Raw genomic sequence first — 19,835 nt, 5'->3', positions numbered from 1 at the left:
CAAATGAAAAAACATTTTAATTGTATGAAAAAGTGATTACTCTTTGCTAGGGCTAGGCAATATGATAATATTTATCATTTGGACGATAGAAAATTTCTATCATTTCAAATGAGGCTCTATTGTTTACTCCACGATAAGGTGCTTTACTGCAGTATTTTACGTCAAGATGAGCTTTTACAGCATGCACGCTGCAATACATAAACAGACTTTGAGAAAGATGGTAGCAGATGCATTTCAGAGCAAGGTAATTCACGAAAAGATAACTAGCCAACCAAAACTGATGAGTTTGTTTATAAAAGAGGGAAAATTTCTGTCGCATGGATGCATTTTGGATATAAAAAGACCAACATGAAACCAACAACAGACTAGCTCACAGTCCCAACAACGGACTCCGACACAACTACCGGTAAGTCATTTTAGCACCTGCGTAAGAATTTAGATAAAGAATACAGAATAAAGAATAGAGTCAATGAGCAAAAGCAGTGACAAGTGGTGGCAAAAGCGCTTATAATAAACTCCAGACACAAATGCTGCAACAGGCATTTACCCGTAATACGCCATAATTCCCGCAGATGGAACGAGATCACTGCTGCCGTTGCCAGGCACATCTGACACATAACTGATGACTCACAAAAATGTGATATTGTTATGTATATCGTTATGGGGATATAAAATTAGTTGTATTGTGATATGAGATTTTGGCCATATTGCCCAACCCTACTATTCTCTTCCTTAACCATATCTTCATAATGTGTGGAAATTCTGGTTTGCATTTTCTTATTGGAAAACACAAGGAAGTCCCAGGAAAAGTTGCAGTGACATTGACACCACCTCTAGATAACGTTCATTTATGGACAGATTAAGTACAATGAAGTTTTTATTGACATATAAATGCCAGTTTCTGTTGCAGTTTTTCGTCAACCACTGACAACAGTATTGCCTTGTCAATGTGACTAAATCAGCTACTGATTTACGGAGTTACAGGGATCTAACATCCAACTTTATTTGAACTTCCATGTTCTTTGTGCACTTAAGTTCCTCCAGATTTCTTGAAGGTTTTAACAATATTCCTCACTGTCATGGAGAACACATACCTCTATTTTTTCCTTGAGGTTCCTTATTTCTGAACATTTATGCAGTTTTCTCATACATTTGTTGAGAAACTGGCAATACTCAGCCCATGCTTCTCAAAGAAAGGCCTAAAAAGGCAAAAATTGGCCTATATTAACTGAATGTGGTAAAGGAATAAAACATACAATATTTTAAGCTAATGCTATCTGCAATGAAGTGAGTGCAATAATCAAATGTCTCCTTCCAAGCACAATGATTGTTCTAAAAAAAAGTCCATACTGCATCCTTATCCCAACAGCCTATGTGAAAGTTTTAGCTTTTCCTGTTTCTTATATGCAACCCCCCTCTCCCCCCGTGTATTCCTGCAGTGAAGCGGGGTTAGGGCTGTGCCCTGGGCAGGAGGCTGTATTAATAAGACATACTGCCTTGAAAAGGTATAGATCAGAGGAGAAAACAGTGCCCTGGGCAGATCCACAGTGAGTGAAGGTGTTGGGGAAGGGAAGAAAGACGGCTAAAAAGAGACAGACTGAGGGGAAGACATAACGCTTTGGGTATAGTAATAGAACACGTCTTTGAAAGATCAGAAAACAAAGAGTTGGAGAGGTGAAGAAAGGGATGATAAGGTCTAAAATGATGAGCTTAGCAGGTGGGCTTAGGTAGAGGAAAGTGATGGGAAAGATTCGAAAGATCTGTGGTATATCTGAGGTGTCTTGAGGCACTTGGTTCAAGAAGAAGATCGGTAAATCGGCGAGAGATAAATATGAAGACGGCGCCTTAAAGAGATGCAGTATAAGCAAAAGCCCCACTGTGAAAACAAAGTAAGTCACGAAACAAAATAAAACACAGTCCATCTCCCTGACCACTGATTTATCACCACCTTATCTCTCTCCTCATTCAAGCCCCTATTTTCCAATTACCTTTCCATTTAAAAAGTAGACTGTTTATCAAGATGCCAAACAAAGTCAAACTAAAGCAATGACTTGGGTTGGGGAAAATAAAGAAAGAAAATGAGACAGGAGCCTTCTATTTATCACCATGATTTCCATGAAGGCGTCCATTTTACATCCTTGTTAGCATGCCAACCTTTTTTTCTTTTTTTTTTAACAAGGAGACAAAAGTTGTTGAGAGGACATTTGGCTATGCCAGTCTAAAACTCTCTGAAACTGCTATCCCAAGCACGTCCTGTATTAAGCCATTGTGATGGTAATTTTGTCACCTCTAATGGACAATTAGATATGCTAGCAGATAGAAAGCACTCTGCATAACAATCTCTGGGTTCTAATTACCTCACCAACTGGCATGGTTGTTCGTGTGCCTATGGATCACTAAAGCAATAAGACAGAGGAGCACTGATAGATTGAAGGTGAAAAAGGGACAGTTGCCATATTAAACGTATCCCACACTGATAAAGGCCTGATGGATGAGGAGCGGCGTGAACTTTCATACATCTGTCAAATAACGACTCCCTTGAAGAATTTCCTTTAGTGGGCTGAACTCACTGCTGGAAGAGGTTGTATTGACAGATAGTGAAAGATGTTCTGCTTTATGGCGTCAAGAGTGTTTGATTTTAGAACATGTTTATTAGATTTATTGTAAAACTGAAAACTCTCTTACTGAATTGGGAAAAATGGGCTGGATCTCCTTTAAATGATACAAGAAGCAAAAAGTTCCTGTAAGATTCCATCTGAAAGCATCAAATTCTGTGAAAGCATCAGTCATGATTCAGCTGCATTTAAATCCAAATGTAATACAGGGTTGTTTCCCTTTGGTTAAGTCATAGAACTATGCTTACTCAGTCCAGATGAGGCAGATTATAGCTGCTGAGTTGTTTCCAAATAAGTCAGTGTTTTCTTTTAACTAGACTTTAGTCAAGAATATGAAATGTTTACAGACGTGTGATTTAAATATGCTTGTTTTTGAGTGATGAACCAGAAAGTCTAGTTTAAAATAAACAACAATGACTGTTCCTTCTGAAAAAAAAATAGAATAAGTTATGTGATAAGAAATCTTAGATGACAGCACTTTTAAACGTGGTCTACAGGATGTAATAGTGTTTATCTGCCTGCAGAAATATTTTTAGATATTTTGAAAACATATGACCTTGAGTGTTGCTACCAAAGCCATCTGAAAACGAAGGCCAAGACCGTGATCCAGGCAACTGGATAGCCTCGCCTTTCAGTCCACATTTTTACATTTACTTCTGCCGTTTTTACCATTGCCTTTAAGTGGCACGAAGATAATTACTAAACATTGTACTTTTTCGCCCCAGATTGCTCTCAGATAAGCCTGAAATAATATCCCTCTGACATTTAATAAAAGTAAGTAAACAGAAGCATCTCTGAAAATCTAATTATGATGTCAGTGCTTATGACAGGTAATAACTTCCTTAACGCTCAGTAGTTACTTTTCCTATTAGGCCAGCACTTATTATTCGACTTTTTCAGAGTAAACTATTTGTTTTGAAAACATATTTTCTATTTGTAAGTGCTTGTAGAGAACTTTTATACTTAGAGTCGTGTCAAAGTAGAGGGAGGTTTGTTATTTTTAATGGTTTTGATTTCCACTTTGGCTCTGTTCTTGCCATCACATTGCTTTCACACCGGAGAAGGACACGCCTGTTGTAAAAGTAATTTGTCCTAATTTTAAATAAGAAAAGTTGAATTTCCTGTTTTTTTGTTTTTTTTTCTACCATGTTTGTCCATGTTGGAATGTTATTTGGTGTTGTCTGTGTAGTTTCCTGTTCAGCTATTTATATTGACTAAAGTTGTGCCCCAATCCATTTTTAAAACACAACCATTGGTTTAAGTGGTGTTATTACATTTTCATAAGGTGATTTTTTTTTTTCATTAGTGGCTAATGATTTTAAAGCATTTGTTTTCAGCTGGTCTCAAACTGGCATTATGTAGTTGGAAGTGTGACATGTAATCTTACAATCTACTTCGTCTTCTGACTCTATTTTGAAAGGAAACGCTTGACAACAGCCCGTTTCCCCGATATGCATTGTATGAGACAAGGATTCGCAAACATCCTACTTGGGCATGTGGTCATAATGTGCAATATCTCTCTGTCAGGGTGAAAGTTAACAGGACATTGCAGAGACCTATGAGTTCTGAAGGATGTTGCAATGTGTTGGAATAAAAAAAAATGAGTCTGTTGCAGGATACACTACAGAATCTGGAATTTGACCAAATAATATAAATTTTATTGCTATGATGTCTTGTAACAGAACTGATGAGACTGGCCTGCATGCACTTCAAAGTGATGCTATTCTCCATCCCCCAGGCCTATTTATGTTCTTCACTAAAGATCGATGGGCTGCCTTCCATCCATATCCTGCATCTTTTACATGCATAATTTGCTCCATTTTCAAAGCACTGCAGCTGTATACTCCAATGCCGCAAACGGAGTACTACCACTAGGAACAGTAAGCATGGTATTGCGCAGTACAGCTGACATGCAACCCGCACAAGGAACAAGAAGAAACCTCTATGTATTTCAGGACTGCACAGTCTGATATGCTGCCTCTTTGTATGTCTCCTGAGAATAAATTATTGTCCTTTCATCCACCATCATTGTGTTTGCCACTCTCTGAAGGTGAGCTCTACATTGCCCTCTGGTGGATAAATTGGCTAACAACATGCTAGCTTAAGGACACGTGGAAGTTTGAGGAAGTCACGTTTGAAATGGGTGTACATATTTACATATGTAAAGGAAGTTTAAATTAGCCTTTACTTGTGAAAAGTTTCTTTGCGTTCCCTAGTAGACCCTGTCAGGAACATTCTGGCCCAGAAAACATAGCCCTGAGGATCAGGCATCTTTTGCCGTACAACCAGGTTGTAGCAGCATCATTACTCTCAAAAGTTTCCTTGCAGCAACTTGGCAGCACACATGCAGCTAATGTGTAAAAGTTTTCAATATTGGTTTACTGGGCAGTCTAACAGCAAGCCCTAGCAACCTGCTCTTGTATTCGGCCTCTCTCCTGTCTTCAGCGGTCTACTGCAGATAAAGACAGAGAGTTATCACTCAGGAAGTACAGCTGTGACAGTCTGGCCCACATGCCACCACTTCCTGAACCATAACCTCACCTCTGCCCCATGCAGCTGGGTCTGACCACCACACAAGTAAAGTTAGTGGTGAATAGGGATGCAAAGCTCCTGGATTACTACATGGTCTTTGACCTGATGGGTAATGATCAGAGATCAAGCCTTTGAGTACATTCAACTGAAAAAGGTGCTTGTATATAAAATGGGTGATTTAGCGGGAAATTTGGAGAAATTCTGGGATGTAGACCCATTTCCGATGCAGAGCAGCCAGTTGAAGGGGTTCAGGCACCCTTTAAGGAGGCCTCAAAGCCAACACACGATTTCCTTGGGTCGCCGTATCTCTTTGCTGTATTGAAAGTGGTGGAGGTTGGAGAACATGCCAGAAAGACAAAATGGACTACACAATTTCTAAATCACTTAATAACTTACACATTTCTGTATTTTAATCCTTCTCCCTTTTTCTTACAGGCAATGAGCTCTTATACCGTAACCGGGATGGGGATGTCATTAAGTTCAACGTTGACACAGATGAACAAACCATCTTGGTCCATAACAAGAAATTTGTAAGTCCTTTGTCACCTTTTCTTTTAAAAATTTTTTCTTACAACTGCGGGACAAAAGGGCTGCCCATGACTCCTCATGAATTGAATTAAAGCTATTCTTTTAGGGTCAGCAAATCAATGCCCCCCAGAGCTACAGTATATATCATTTTTATAGTAAAACTTAATCAAATAATCTGTGATACGAGTGGAATGTGAACTCCCTATATAAAAGCTGGAGCCTAGTAATGTGCGCCAACATCAAGATGGAGATGTATCTCGAGTTCTCTGCACAAGCTCAGGAGACGATACACAACATTATGTCTGCCATCAAATTGCTAAACCCTAGTGCAAAGATTAATGCCACCCCCATTTGCTTCAGGAGCCAAGCAATCCGTCAAAGGCAGGCATTTAAGGAGTAGTTTAATGAAAACACCACGCATGGTTAGACGTCTCATCTTTTTGTCTCCTTTTTTTTTTTTTTTTTTTTTTTAACTTACATCTTTCTCTGATTCACAGGAAATGTACAAAGCCAGCAAGTATGAGGTATCCCCTGACATGAAGCATGTGCTGCTGGCCTACAACGTTGCACCGGTGAGCCTCTCATTTGTTTACTTGTTTTTTTTTTTTTTTGAATTAGCAAACTGACAAATGTGTCAGCCGCTTCAAAAGAGGGAGGAGAAAGAGGAAGGGGGCATTCAGTAGAGTGTGCGCATGGGGGGGGAAGGAGGAAAAAGTAATCATGGCTGGGTGTGAAGGCCTGTCGCACACCGCTGCCTGTCATCGACAGCGGCGGGGGCTAGCACAGCCGTGCAGAACTGTAGCGAGGGGGGACAGAAACACAAACAAACCCCTCAGCGCTGCACAGGCAGAAGGAGATGAGATCGACAGTGAGAGCAGGAGGTATTGGTTGGGAATTTATCATTTCTGTGCAGCTGTAGAATAAAGTGCCCCATGACTACATCAGCTCTGCCAGCTCCTTGATATGCATCAAAGCAGTTCAGCTCCTAATATAGGTAGATCAGATATATTGAATCATTTGGCAAGCCGGTGTTTGTGTGTTCACTTTATTCTGCCTCACTGAGATGCTGTAGAGAGAATTTGTTCCTGTTGTTAGTCTGTGAAGGATGCCTGCAGATATATAATCTTGTGTTATTGCCTGAGATGAGCAGAAAACATTACGACACAGTGGAGTGTGTTGTACTGCATGTGTTTGCATTTATTATCCATCCAGACCTGCGTCACTTTGATAGATGACAGTCCTTCCTCCTATATGTTCACCGTAGCAGCACACAGTGAAGATCAAATACATATTAAACACCGTGTTTGCATAATGTGCATTTGAATGGCAATGTGTCCCAAGGGGGAATGTGACTTACTGCACTTGTGCACCTTTAATGAATGCTGAACTTTTGATAAGTGCACACAGGATGAAAAAACATGTATTCTCCTTCAAAGCTAAAGTCGGTGTACGCAGCATCGTTGTGTCCTTGGCTTGTAACAGATCTGCTCTTTTAATGGGTCTTCAAAATATCTCGTTTAGCTTCTGTTTTGTATTTTCAAATTTTAATATGTGAAGCGCTTTGTGGATTTTATGTTGAGAGATTTTATATCAATTCAATTTTACTTGCTTGCTCACTTTTACTAGAAAAGGCCAGATCACTTTTAGTGACAGCTTGTTATTTAGGAACTGTTAGACAGACCCCGGTGGTTGATCTCAAGCCCTGAGCTGGTTCATAAAAATTTAAAAGGTCACATAAATTGACAGGGGTCTGACCATTTGAAGTTTTAAAAACAAGCTCTAAAATAGATTATATGTAATTCTGAAGCTCACAGGCCGCCAGTGGAAGACCACAGAGATTGCTGCGGTATGCTCACTGCTCCTTGTACTTGTTAAAAAACCATGCAGGAGCTTTTCCCATCTGAAGCCTTTGTTTTTCTTCTCTGATGCCAGATTAAGGTGCATTGCAACTGACAGTCTGTATCGAACAAAAGCTTGTATGACCTTCTGTAAATCAGCATGGGAGAGGAAACTCATCAGTCAGTTGAGCAAAGCAACAGTTAAGTCACTTGAGTACCAAGAGAGAATTAAAACTAGAATATGACACCTACAGTTGGAGAGAAGAAACTCTTGATCACAGTCAGTTGTGCAAAACGACGCTGCACTGGCTCTGAAAAGTACGGTTAATCAGAACACCACTGGCCACTGTGTCAGATGCTGAGTTCAGATCCTATTCTGTCCCATTTCGTCTACTATAATTTACTGTACTCAGGTATCAGTCAGGGCTCCGCTCATCACCTCCAGCTGATTAGAAACACTGCAGCTTGAGTTATTACCAGAGCAAAACGGCTCAGGCACCTCACCCCTGCGTTCACCTCCTTACACTGGCTTCCTGTTAGATTTCACATTGATTTTTAAAATATCACTGCTCACATTTTAAAGCTTTAAATTGCCTTACATCCACATGCATCTCAGACTTATTGGCCTGGTGTGTGCCCTTCCAATCACTGACATCCACAGACTGTGCCCTGCTAAGTATTCCCTGATCACATTTTGTGATAAAGGGGAGAGCAGACTTTTTTCATTAGAGCCCGCATCTTATTAAACTCTTTGGCCACCCAGCCTTGTCTAATGTCAAATACTATTATCTGTGTATCTATCTCACCTTATCCCTTCTTGTAAAGCAATGTATAGTATTATTATTATTATTATTATTATTATTATTATTATTATTATTATTATTATTATTATTATTATTATTATTATTATTATTATTATTATCATTATCTAAGATATTTCAAATGAGCTACATGGCTACGTCCCTCATTTCTGCATTTGGGTCCACACCGCATCTCCACTGCCACTGTGACATAATGAACCAACCAAAAGAGGACCCAGCAGTGATGGACCCAGATGGACCAGATGGAATTCCTGTTAGTCCATAGAGCCACCAAGGACTTCATTGATACTACGGCCGGGCACTACCCCACTCAGCTGGGAGCTGCAAAGAGGTTTATGGAGGTAGTGACCGCTAACCCCTGGTGTCTGGATGAGGAGGGGATGGACGAACTGTTGGAGCGGGCCAGACGGTACGTGGCAGCTTTTCGCCTAGCCCCAGGACTATCTTTGTCACTGGGTTCAGGTTACAGTCCACGTCTCCAGTGTCCCCGCCTGGTCCACAGTCCACGTCTCCAGTGTCCACGCCTGGTCCACAGTCCACGTCTGCAGTGTCCCCGCCTGGTCCACAGTCCACGTCTCCAGTGTCCCCGCCTGGTCCACAGTCCACGTCTCCAGTGTCCCCGCCTGGTCCACAGTCCACGTCTCCAGTGTCCGCGTCTCAGCCCTGGTCTACGCCGCCCGCGTCCCAGCCCTGGTCTACGCCGCCCGCGTCCCAGCCCTGGTCTACGCCGCCCGCATCCCAGCCCTGGTCCACGTCTTCGGCGCTGCATGCTCCCACGCCAGCGCCCAGAGCCCGTCCACATCCTCTGCTCCATGTTCCCGAGGGGGTCCCAGGTCGGGACGCTCCTCCTTCGACCCACGTTCCCGAGGAGGTCCCAGGTCGGGGCGCTCCTCCTCCGACCCATGTTCCCGAGGAGGTCCCAGGTCGTGACGCTCCTCCTCCCTCCCTCGTTCCCGAGGAGGTGCCAGTTCAGGACGCCCTCGTTCCTGAGGAGGTCCCAGGTCGGGACGCTCCTCCTTCGACCCACGTTCCCGAGGAGGTCCCAGGTCGGGGCGCTCCTCCTCCGACCCATGTTCCCGAGGAGGTCCCAGGTCGGGACGCTCCTCCTCCGACCCATGTTCCCGACGAGGAGGTCGCTCCTCCTCCTCCGTCCCCAGGGTCCGCCGAGGAGGTCACTCCTCCTCCTCCGTCCCCAGGGTCCGCCGAAGAGGTCGCTCCTTCTCCTCCATCCCCAGGGTCCGCCGAGGAGGTCGCTCATTCTCCTCCATCCCCAGGGTCCGCCGAGGAGGTCACTCCTCCTCCTCCGTCCCCAGGGTCCGCCGAAGAGGTCGCTCCTTCTCCTCCATCCCCAGGGTCCGCCGAGGAGGTCGCTCCTTCTCCTCCATCCCCAGGGTCCGCCGAGGAGGTCGCTCCTTCTCCTCCATCCCCAGGGTCCGCCGAGGAGGTCGCTCCTTCTCCTCCATCCCCAGGGTCCGCCGAGGAGGTCGCTCAAGAGCCAGGCCTGCCCCCGTCGTCTCGGCCGCCCTCCAGAGCCGGGCCCTTTGGACTCTTCCCCCGGCCCTTTGCCCCTGGATTTTGTTTTTCCCCTGGTCCTTCCTCCAGGCCCCCTCCTCCCACCCGTCTCTGGACTCTGGACCTTTTTGGGCCGTCCGGTGGCCGACCCTTGAGGGGGGGTGGGGGTACTGTCATGATGTGGTTTCATTCGGTGCCTTAGTTTCTGGTTTCCTGGTTTATTTAGTAGTTTTTCCTGTTTAGTTCTCTTGGTTCTCGTTTAGCTTCATGGATTTTCTGTTGTAGTTCACCTGGGTTCATTTACTAGATTTGTTTCACTTATTTCTTGTTTGGTTTTCCAGTGTATTTATACCCCTCTGTTTCAGTTTGTGGTTGTTGGTTCATTTTGTTAGTTCTGCCCTCATCTTGTTCTGGAATAAATCTATCTTCGACCTGCATCCTGTTTTCCCTCATCTCTGCATTTGGGTCCACACCACATCTCCACTGCCATCGTGACCGAATGAGCAATACGGCTAAACATGTGGGTAATGACCCTCAAAAAAAATCTACCAAAATCCATTACATTTTTTTGCTTTGGGTATACGCTCTTGTTTTGAGATTCAAGGGCTGCCGGCTATTAGCCAGTCACAGCTGTGTAACTGGTGCATAACTGATACGCATATTAGAGTAAATCCCATATCCACAGAATCTACGACCCAACTCCATCCTCTAGGATCACAACGCTCCCTCCCTACAAAGTCAGGATCACCACAGGGGATGGACTGGTTTGCTGTGAGTCCAGACCTCAACCCAGATCAACATTTGTGGGATCAGCTTGGCAGGAGCTTGTTTGACCAACCCAACCATGCCAGATGATGACTTTCAACAACTGCTAGCTGAGGAATGAGTTGCCAGCTCACAGCAAAATGTGATATGGATTTTCACTGATAGAATAAAATAAAACAGGAAAAAATAAAACAGGAAACTTTTTTTCCCCTTTTTTTCTGTATTTCATCCAATCCAGCAAAAAACTCAAAGCGAGAGTTGACACCAACAGGGGAATATTGCAAGGGGGTTTTGGAACATTTTTAGGTCATTACTAGGGTTGTGCCAGTTACTGAAAAAAGCAACTAATTAAACTTACTAGTTACTTAATTTAAAAAGTAACTTTGTTACTTTGTTGAATAATTACACCAATAAGTATTATGTTGCTGTAAAAGTAACTTCTTAGTTCCTTCTTTAAAAGAACTTTCTTTAAAAAGTTCCTATTAATATAATTCAATTAGACTTGTTCTACATATAATACAAACTCAAGTACAAAGTAAATTTTCAACACTAACTACTAACTTATGAGAACAGGCCAACAGATGATTTGAATAAATAAATAAAAATAAATATAATAGTGCTGCATAGTGAACCCTCCTATGCATCTTTCTCTTACTCTTCAGGATATGTATAATTTACACATTTCCATCTTCATTTATGAGCATTGACAAAGTAGTGTGTGTTTGTGTGGGTAGAGGCATGCCTGTTCAACCAAAGAAACAGTCCACGGACCCTAGTTCAAGGACGGTTGCGGTTATGTTTCCAACTCCAAATCCAGGGGTTATTGCTTTATTTTAAACAGGCCTTCACAAAGGGAGCAGAGGAAGCCAATGTAAGCAACTACACTTAAAAAAAAAAAAACAAGCCCAAAAACCTGGAGACAAGTGGAGACAAGTGCAACACCATGGAGGTCGTGCAGCACCACTGCTGTAAACAAATAGAAGCACACAGCTGCTGGCCAAAATGTTAACAGACAAAATCCCTATAGTCTAATAGTAACTTTATCTAAGAGTAATGCATTAGAGAAGGGTTAGCCAACTCTGGTTCTCCACAGTCCTGTAAGTGTTGGGAGTTTCCCTGCTGCAACACAGCTGGTGCACATCAGACCAATTACCCAATGGTTTGAGTCAGGCATGTTGCTAACACTTGCAGTACGGCAGCTCTCCAGGACCGGGATTGTTGGACACACCTGCATTAATTAGTAACTGACAAAAGTAATAGTATTATAGTAATGCATTACTACCCAACACTGTTCATTACCCATATTTTTAGCTGTGTTTCTCATTCCACAGAAGTATGATCTGTACAAGTTATATATCTTCGTGAAGATGACTGATGGTTTTCAACATTGTATGACACAACACAAACTCATATCTATTGGAGAAAGATAATTAACCAAACATTTTTTTTCAATGTTAAGGTTCTTTCTTAACCAGACAGTGAGACAATTATTTTAATAATTATAATAATTCAGGGTAGATGACATAAATAACATTACATTTTAAATAAATTATGACATTTTAAATGGATTATAAACCTGCTTTACTTTTACATGCAATATTATTTAAGCAAGATAGAACTGTAGGCTTCTGGTTGTTTAGGGAATGTTGGGTTAAAGCCCATTTATTCTCCCTTATGTTTGTTAATGGAGACGTCCATTTCAAACATTGTCAAATTCTGCCTTTCTTACTTTCATTCGGACATATATAAAGTACTAGAAACCAAAAATAAAGTGCAAGTACAAGTACTCTGAATTAAGTCACTTGAGAAGACACTGAAGTGTTCTCGATGTGCCCCACTTAAGTAGAAGTACTAAAGTGTTCAACATTTTTTGTGCTTAATTATTGCAAGTAGTTTTTTTTCTTTTTTTTTTAAAACTCGAGTACAGTGGGTTGTGTAGTTGTTTAAGACAACATCCAGCCCTGTATATTATATTGTTTATGAAATTTTTAGCCGGACATTCAAAAATCCTTTGGTTGGAGCAGTGATACACGAACAAGAACATACTTTAAAAAAAAAAAATCAAACAGATCAAGTGTGTTCATTCCCCTCCATAGCTTTTTCCCTTCTTAAACTAGTAAGTATACTTTAAATGTTTTTTTATGGAAAGACATCTCTTCATTCATAACTTTTGGAAACTAAAGGCAAGTCAGTCACTTATTAGCTAGTTCTTTGGTGAAAACAAAAGTGGTTAGGGCACACAATAACACTAAACACAACTCTTTCTAAATAAAATCAGAACAAGCATGCCCTTTCCCACTTACAGTATCACATCCTTCTCGTTACTCCTTATTTTTCTTCCCTGCTCAAGTAATTCCCTTCTTAAGCCAGTATGTACAAGGAAGTAATTTATTTTGTAGATTGGGGTATTGATATTGGTATAGAGGGTATTGGAGACTTTGGAGGTTCTCCTTCCATATTGTTCTCAAATATTCTTGTTTGCTAAAGCCAGGATAAGGCAGGTAGATGACGACAGAGCCATCTACAGTCAGTGCAGTTATAATTGGTTAAACAAACCACCATAGTACTTTTTTTATTTTTGCTATTGTAACGAGTAACAACGAAGGACAATAAAAATGTATATGTAGTGGAGTAAAAGTGGAAGTAGGAGAAAAAAATGATACTTCAATAAAGTAGAGATACCACATTTTACTACTTAAGTGCAGTAGTGAAGTAGCTCTATTTTGTTACTATACATCTCTGCTCTCATTGTGTCTTTTACATTGCCACAAATGTTAAGTCAGTTTATCAACTAATTGGTAGTGCTGAGTTCAAAGTTCACTTCTGCGTTTTGACCATAGACTATATTATAAAAAGACAGACGGAACCTCCGAGATGTGGCCTGTAGGTTCCTTAAGAGCTCAACCAAAGCTCGGTGGGCGGTTTCCACTGTCACCATGTTGGAAGCGTCAAGCTTGTTGTCACTGTGAGAAAATATAAAAATGGGCAAAGAGGTGGAGGTGAGAGGGAGGCTGTGAGTGGGAGTGGATAACTGACAGCCATCAAACTCCAAGCTGCTTGTAGCTAAGAGCTAACCAAGGTAACGCGAAGCTAACTGGAGCTAATCAGCTAATGGAGGTAAACGGGCTAAAGCTAAGGTGTGCTGTTAGCCAGCTAGCTGTTCTCTTCAACTTCTTCTACATCTTCTTTGTGTGCTTTTTATTAGGTGGTTCATGTGTCAACAAAACTTACATCTGGTAGATTGTCTGTCTACATCTCCGCCTTAGCATCAAGCATAAATCAGTTCATATTACATACCAATATGAACTGATATGACATAATGTGTCATTCATATTAACATTGCTTTATCAGACTTTTCTTTTGCTTTTCAAATTTTGTGGAAGATTTTGAGATATTAGTATAGTGCCTTTTATCTTTTGTGTATTCTTTTTTATTTGTAAATTCTGAGTATGTATTATCCTCAGTGGTAATCTGTTTAGTTTGGTTTTTTTTTAACATCGCTTTTATTAATTTCCAAGAAAATAAGAAGTTATATAATGTAATCTTTTTGAACGTTTAATGCCTCAGTGATTAAACTAAATAGCAGAAGTCAGAAAAACAAGTTCTCATTGGTTTCTTCTTTTTTCAGGTTTACGAGCATTCCTACACAGCCTTCTATATCATCTGCAGTCTGGAGACTCCGTAAGTAATAATCACGGCTGCCTGGATCTGAGTTTTCATATATAATCATTTAATATCTTACCTGAACTTCCTGAAATAGACTTATTTTAGCTACCTTCCACAAGGCGCTACAGCTTTATACCAAACCTCCACCTTGGATAACTCAGAGGTGAATGGACTGTCATGTCATCGGTAGTCTCAATTCACAGCCTGAATCGACACAAAAGATTCAGATCTGATTTGCATCTTTCCCCCTTATTCGTTCTGTAACAATTGAATTTAAATTAGATTAATCCACATTTTTTGAATTACCTTCTAAACTTTAAAAAGGGTCTTTTTTTCTTTTTTTTTTCAAAGCCATACTGCCGGTCAAAAGTTTGGACACACTTTCCCACTGGATTTGATAGGAACATGTGTCCAAACTTTTGACTAGTACTGTCTGTTTCTGTTTTATTTCTCGCTCTCACAGCTTTGAAATGATTGGAAATGAAAAAGGGCTTAAAGCAAAAGCGTAGGCACCTTGTGGTTTGTAGTATCACCCCCTATGGCAGCGATCACAGCTTGCAAACACCTTTCTGTGAGATGTTTTTTGCATTTTCAATATCCTCCCCAGATTTTCAGTGATATTTGGTTAGTCCAGCCCTGTGGATAACATTTGGAAAGGTGTTTTCGTGAAATTCTGTAACCTTTATCCTTTAAAACATAGCTTTTCTGAGTGGAGCTGTAGCAGTCTACTTCATTTCCATCAGATCAGACGACTTCCTAATCCTAATTGAGCTGTTCATTTACATGCTTTCAAAAAAATGGAATTTAATTTGCGAAGATGCAGAAGATGTCTTTTCTTTGAATTTTCTTCCACAGGAGTCCCCTTTGCGCAGGTGTGGCTGCACAGTTGGAATAATGCCGTTCAGTCTTTATTAATAAATCCAGAACTTTTATGCCTTTTCCTTCTTAGTAGGTCCCACTTATTTTGATTGAGAGTGCTGTGCAGCTACTAAAAAAAATAGCTTATGGTGACTTTATTGTTGAGACGAGGTTGTAGGACTGAGGTTATTCATAACGCGTTGAAATTTAGCATTTAAATTTGAACCTCATGCCCTTTTCTAAGAATGCATCTGAACAAACCCAAAAAGCCTAATTAGTGTGTGAGAAATTTTTAAACATTTCCGCTTAAGTTTGTCCCCACTTACGTAAAGGACGACAGTCAACATATTAGTCTGGCTTTAAACGTTATAAATGTTTAAATGTTATAAAGGCTGTTTTATCTTTAACTTGATGTATAACAGAGATTTAACTATGTTCTACTCATCATTTATTTAATTTAACTAACAATCAGGTGACAGCATCGTCAGCAACTTCCTTCTTGAAATATATATGTGCTGCCACCCAGTGGTAATGTACTGGAAAAACCTCTCCAACTGATGACCTCGTTCATCCTAAGCTGCAGACAAAGACATAGAGGCAGAGGCACCTCTAAATCAGCAGCCTGCACTGCACAGCACTTTTCCCAATAAGGAGAGGTGACACTGTTACACTGTGCTGGTATTTATGGATACACTTAAACCTTTGTTCCCAGATGTTCGACACTTGTTCCACTGTCACAGCAGTACTGGGAGCAGGCAGCTGCTGTGTTTGTTCTGAAGGTGTCTTTATTTCAGTCTAATTGGGTTGTTCCCACTGTCTTTTCACCCCAGGGAGACATGGAATCTGAACCCTCCAGAGGTGCGAAATGCTCAGCTGCAGTACGCAGGCTGGGGACCCCAAGATCAACAGCTGGTGAGATTCTACATTATTCCTGCTTTCATCACCAATGAGTCAGTTTGCAAAACCACAAAAGCAAGAAAAGCCTTCGCCCATTACCAGGAAATGTGTATTTCTTCATTTGCAGTTCAGAACAGATAAAACATTTCTTTGTTTTTTTTTTTTCTTTTTTACCTTATTTGTTCAAGATGGTTCCATTCTGACGAAAAGTCTCTTCTTCTCATCTCACCCATCTGTCACAAGATTTGGGATGGAAGTTTTACTTTAAAGTGTTTAAGCAGCTGGCACTGAAGTCCGTACTGGTGAAATAAATCTTTGTAGTTGTGACACAGAATTCCTCTAGTGTCTTAATTTAACACCAGAAGACAAAAGACAACACACTGCAGAAACAAATAATAGCACACCATTACTTCTGGCTTCTAGTGTCTTTGGAGCTGCCAATGTTTGGTGATTTATTGTGGCAGAAGTAGACCACGAACATTATTGCATTTTGCTGGCTTAACACACAGCAGGTATAGTCAAAGGTTTTAAGTTGTAAACTACAATATTTTTCTTAAATGTGAATCAATGACTTTCCAGTTTGTGTTTAAAAATAGCATAAAATGACTCAATTTGCTTTAATCATGTGGAATCACATGAAAATAGGAATTCTTGTACCCTAGACCAGTTCACCTCATTTATCTCTGCATTGTTCTGAGGGTTGCCGTCTTGTTTATAAAGTCAAACATTTGCTCGATATGTGACTGCAATTTTTACTACTGGTTTCCTTGCACACAGTGAACCTCTAGGTTTGTTTTTCTTTACTTTGAAGGTGGTAATCACTGAAAGTGGTTTCCTTAGAGAACCAGAAAGCCCTTCTGCTCATGCTCCAGTCAGTCAAAAGCCTTTTATATGATGTATGATCCTCAGCTACCACAGACACGAAAAAAGACCAACAATAAGGAATCTTAACGTAGATCACGGCAAAACACTGTTGATCTAAACCAGACGGGAGGGCAGTTTCAGTGACAGCTGATGCAATGGCGTTGCGACCAAAGCTATCATGGGTCACATTTCTGATGGTGCCACAAATATACAGAGTATCACTGATGCTAATCATTTTCAGAATACATGATGTTAAAGATTTATTGTAAGATGTTTTAAAAATAAGATATGAAGACTACAACAATACAAATACAAATTTATTTATCTAAATTCTTTCTCATGTCAGATTGGAACCACTTGTTGACCAAGTTTACCTTAATGAGCCATTACATTTATCAGCTGCAGTGCAAGTTAGAGGATTCTGGTGGCTACACCGCTTGTGTCCTTGAGGCCAAAGCCTCATTTATGGCTGTTCTCTGGACAAACATCTCTTCCCCCAGTCCCTCGGTACCTTTTTTACCCTACTCTTACATGCATTTTTTTTTGTTCTTCTGTATGTGTCACATAGAAATTAAAATGCTCCAGCCTGACTGGCTGCAGGTGTTTTTGCATGCTGTAATGACTCGACGAATTCACAAACTAGCACAAACTATGGGGAGAAGTTGGCTGCAGTTAGCCGTCGCTTCCCAGGCCAAGTGAGCAAGTGCTAAACTATCTCCCCTGCTGTGGGCCAAGTCAGTAAATAGACAGTAGTTGACAGCACAGAGCCCAGACTGAACAAATGAGGAGGCGTTAGAGTATTTTAGAGGATTCATAATGGCTTCAACATAAAAACGTTCTGAACTTTTTTTTTTTTTTTTAAGCTTTGCTACGATTAAATAAGATTACAGAATAAACCGATTTCAAATCAAATGCAGCTGTTTGAATCACAAGAAGAAGTCCTTTGTACCTTCAGAGATGAGTCATCCTCTGTCTTCATAACATAATCAAACTTGTCAGAGCAGTAATGAGCTTCAGCCTTGTGGTTTGCAGCGGAGGTTAGGATATAAGTGATTACATCCTGCAGCACAATGCTATTAATTACTTTCTAGCTCATCAGCTGATTAATTAAAACAGTTGCTAGATTGATGTAGCCTTAAGTTTTGCGCCATCAGTCACGAGGCAGGTTCAATTCCAGCATACGGGATGTGTTAGCATGGGGCACAAGTGCATGGCTTCCCTAAAGGTTTACACACATCCTCTGTGTAAGACATGGAGGTTGAAGGGAGAAAACTCCATCAGGTGTGCAAGCACAGACTTAAAGTCAAAGCTTTTGTGTTGTCATATGAAGAATTTAATCTGCGTAAATCAACCCAGCTGTGATTAAACCTCAATTTTCTCCTCCAATGAGAAGTGCTTTCATATATCTCCATCCACACACACACCTGTCCAGCCACTTTATGGTATTTATTAGTCTAGAATCTTAAAGCAATTTTTTTGTAAAACACAAATTTCTTTATTTATTTTACAGTGGAAAGTAAATTCTCCATTACAGAAAAAAAATGGGCTGCTAATCTTTACTGCAGAGCAAGTTTGGATGCTCCCTATACCCTCAGGAAGTATTACATTAGTGAGACTTCATTTGGAAAAAGAGAGATGGAGGGAAACTGCAACACAGACTTTGTCCAAATCACTTAGCAGTGTAATGTGTTTTCTTTGCCCTGAAACTGTGTGTAATTTCCTTAGTCACATCATTTTAAGCTTATGCTGGCCAGCTATTGATTAAATGAAGACTTGCTGTGAATTAAATAGCACACTTCCTTAAAAGTGAAGCGCACTTGGTGCATTCCTACCGGCTGCTGCACGCTTAAACTCTACGGAAATATGAAGCGATTTTGGTGTTTGCACTTAAATCTGTTACAATCAAACACATGACCGTTTACTGTAAACATAGTGCTCTCATTTTTGCGTGAACAAAATTTCACTGAATACGTTATGAACTGTTAACAGTGGATATTAGCTAAACGGATAAGTGAGCAATTACCACTGGTTTTTTTGGCATGCTGAGGTGGAATGAATTTGGCATTGGTGTGAAAAGATGCTAAGGTCAGACTTCTTAACTCTGAAGTTAATGGAAAGCACCATCGGAGAATAATGAATAAAAATTAACGTGCACAAAATCAAAAGTTTGTGGACTAAAGTATTAACCCCCCTCAAATTCATAACTGATGAATCTTTGTCATGCTGACAGACGAAAGGAGTTTCTAATCACGAGTCTGAAAAGGTTTTGGGTCTGTGGCCGCAGTGTCGCACCAGATGATTCAGCATTCAGAAATATTATTCCTCACCAAATTCAATGCTTTAAAGAAATTTTTCAAAGATGTGATCTTTATTTACAACTAAATTTGCTTGGAAATGAACAAAAACACAATCATCAGTACACACACATATAATCAGATCGAGGCAGCAGTAGAGCAAGAAGTAGTCTGTTTTTTCTTTGTGTGAAACCATTACCCGATCCCAATTCCTTCCATTATACCTCCCATCTATTTTTTTTTTTTTTATTCTTGCAGGTAGTGTAGGTGCTCTTTTTCTTCTGGAGATAAAAGAGTAGTGGTCATCTTGCTACCTAAATTCACCCCCAATTCCCCATCTGAAGGGCTAGATAACTCAGTACTTCTACCATCCCTAAAGAAAAGAGAAACCTTACTTCTGCAAAGAGGTGTCATTGGACCAAGCGATAGGGTCAAGAGTGTAAATTGGGATAGTGTGTTTGTGTCGAGACAGTAGAAATAGAATTGCCTTGTCATTTCTCTGCCTTCTTTTCAATGTCAGGTTGGATGGTGTGTATCAAGTCTGCACTAATAACACAAAGGTTTTTGTTTCCAATGACATTTTATGAATGTCACCCGGAGAGTGTTTTGATTGTTTTTATTGTTTTTGTGTGTCTCAAGATCAAA

The 19,835-nt window shown here is 40.6% G+C and overlaps 1 protein-coding gene across 1 annotated transcript in view; it reads left to right on the top strand.

The window, feature by feature from the left end:
* Positions 1-19,835, top strand: part of LOC306770572 (A-type potassium channel modulatory protein DPP6-like) — a gene marked incomplete at its 5' end in the record, with an annotated part of 225,050 nt that overhangs the window by 167,817 nt on the left and 37,398 nt on the right. The window contains 4 exons of the mRNA XM_079259446.1: positions 5,583-5,677; positions 6,173-6,247; positions 14,240-14,292; positions 15,966-16,047. Coding sequence (XP_079115572.1) covers positions 5,583-5,677; positions 6,173-6,247; positions 14,240-14,292; positions 15,966-16,047 — 305 coding nt within the window. The remainder of the gene's footprint in view (positions 1-5,582; positions 5,678-6,172; positions 6,248-14,239; positions 14,293-15,965; positions 16,048-19,835) is intronic.

Source organism: Telmatherina bonti, assembly GCF_933228915.1.
Source record: "Telmatherina bonti genome assembly, chromosome: 20".
Lineage (NCBI taxonomy): Eukaryota > Metazoa > Chordata > Actinopteri > Atheriniformes > Telmatherinidae > Telmatherina > Telmatherina bonti.
Note: the sequence above shows the minus strand (reverse complement) of the source record. Positions and strands in the feature narration are given on the sequence as shown.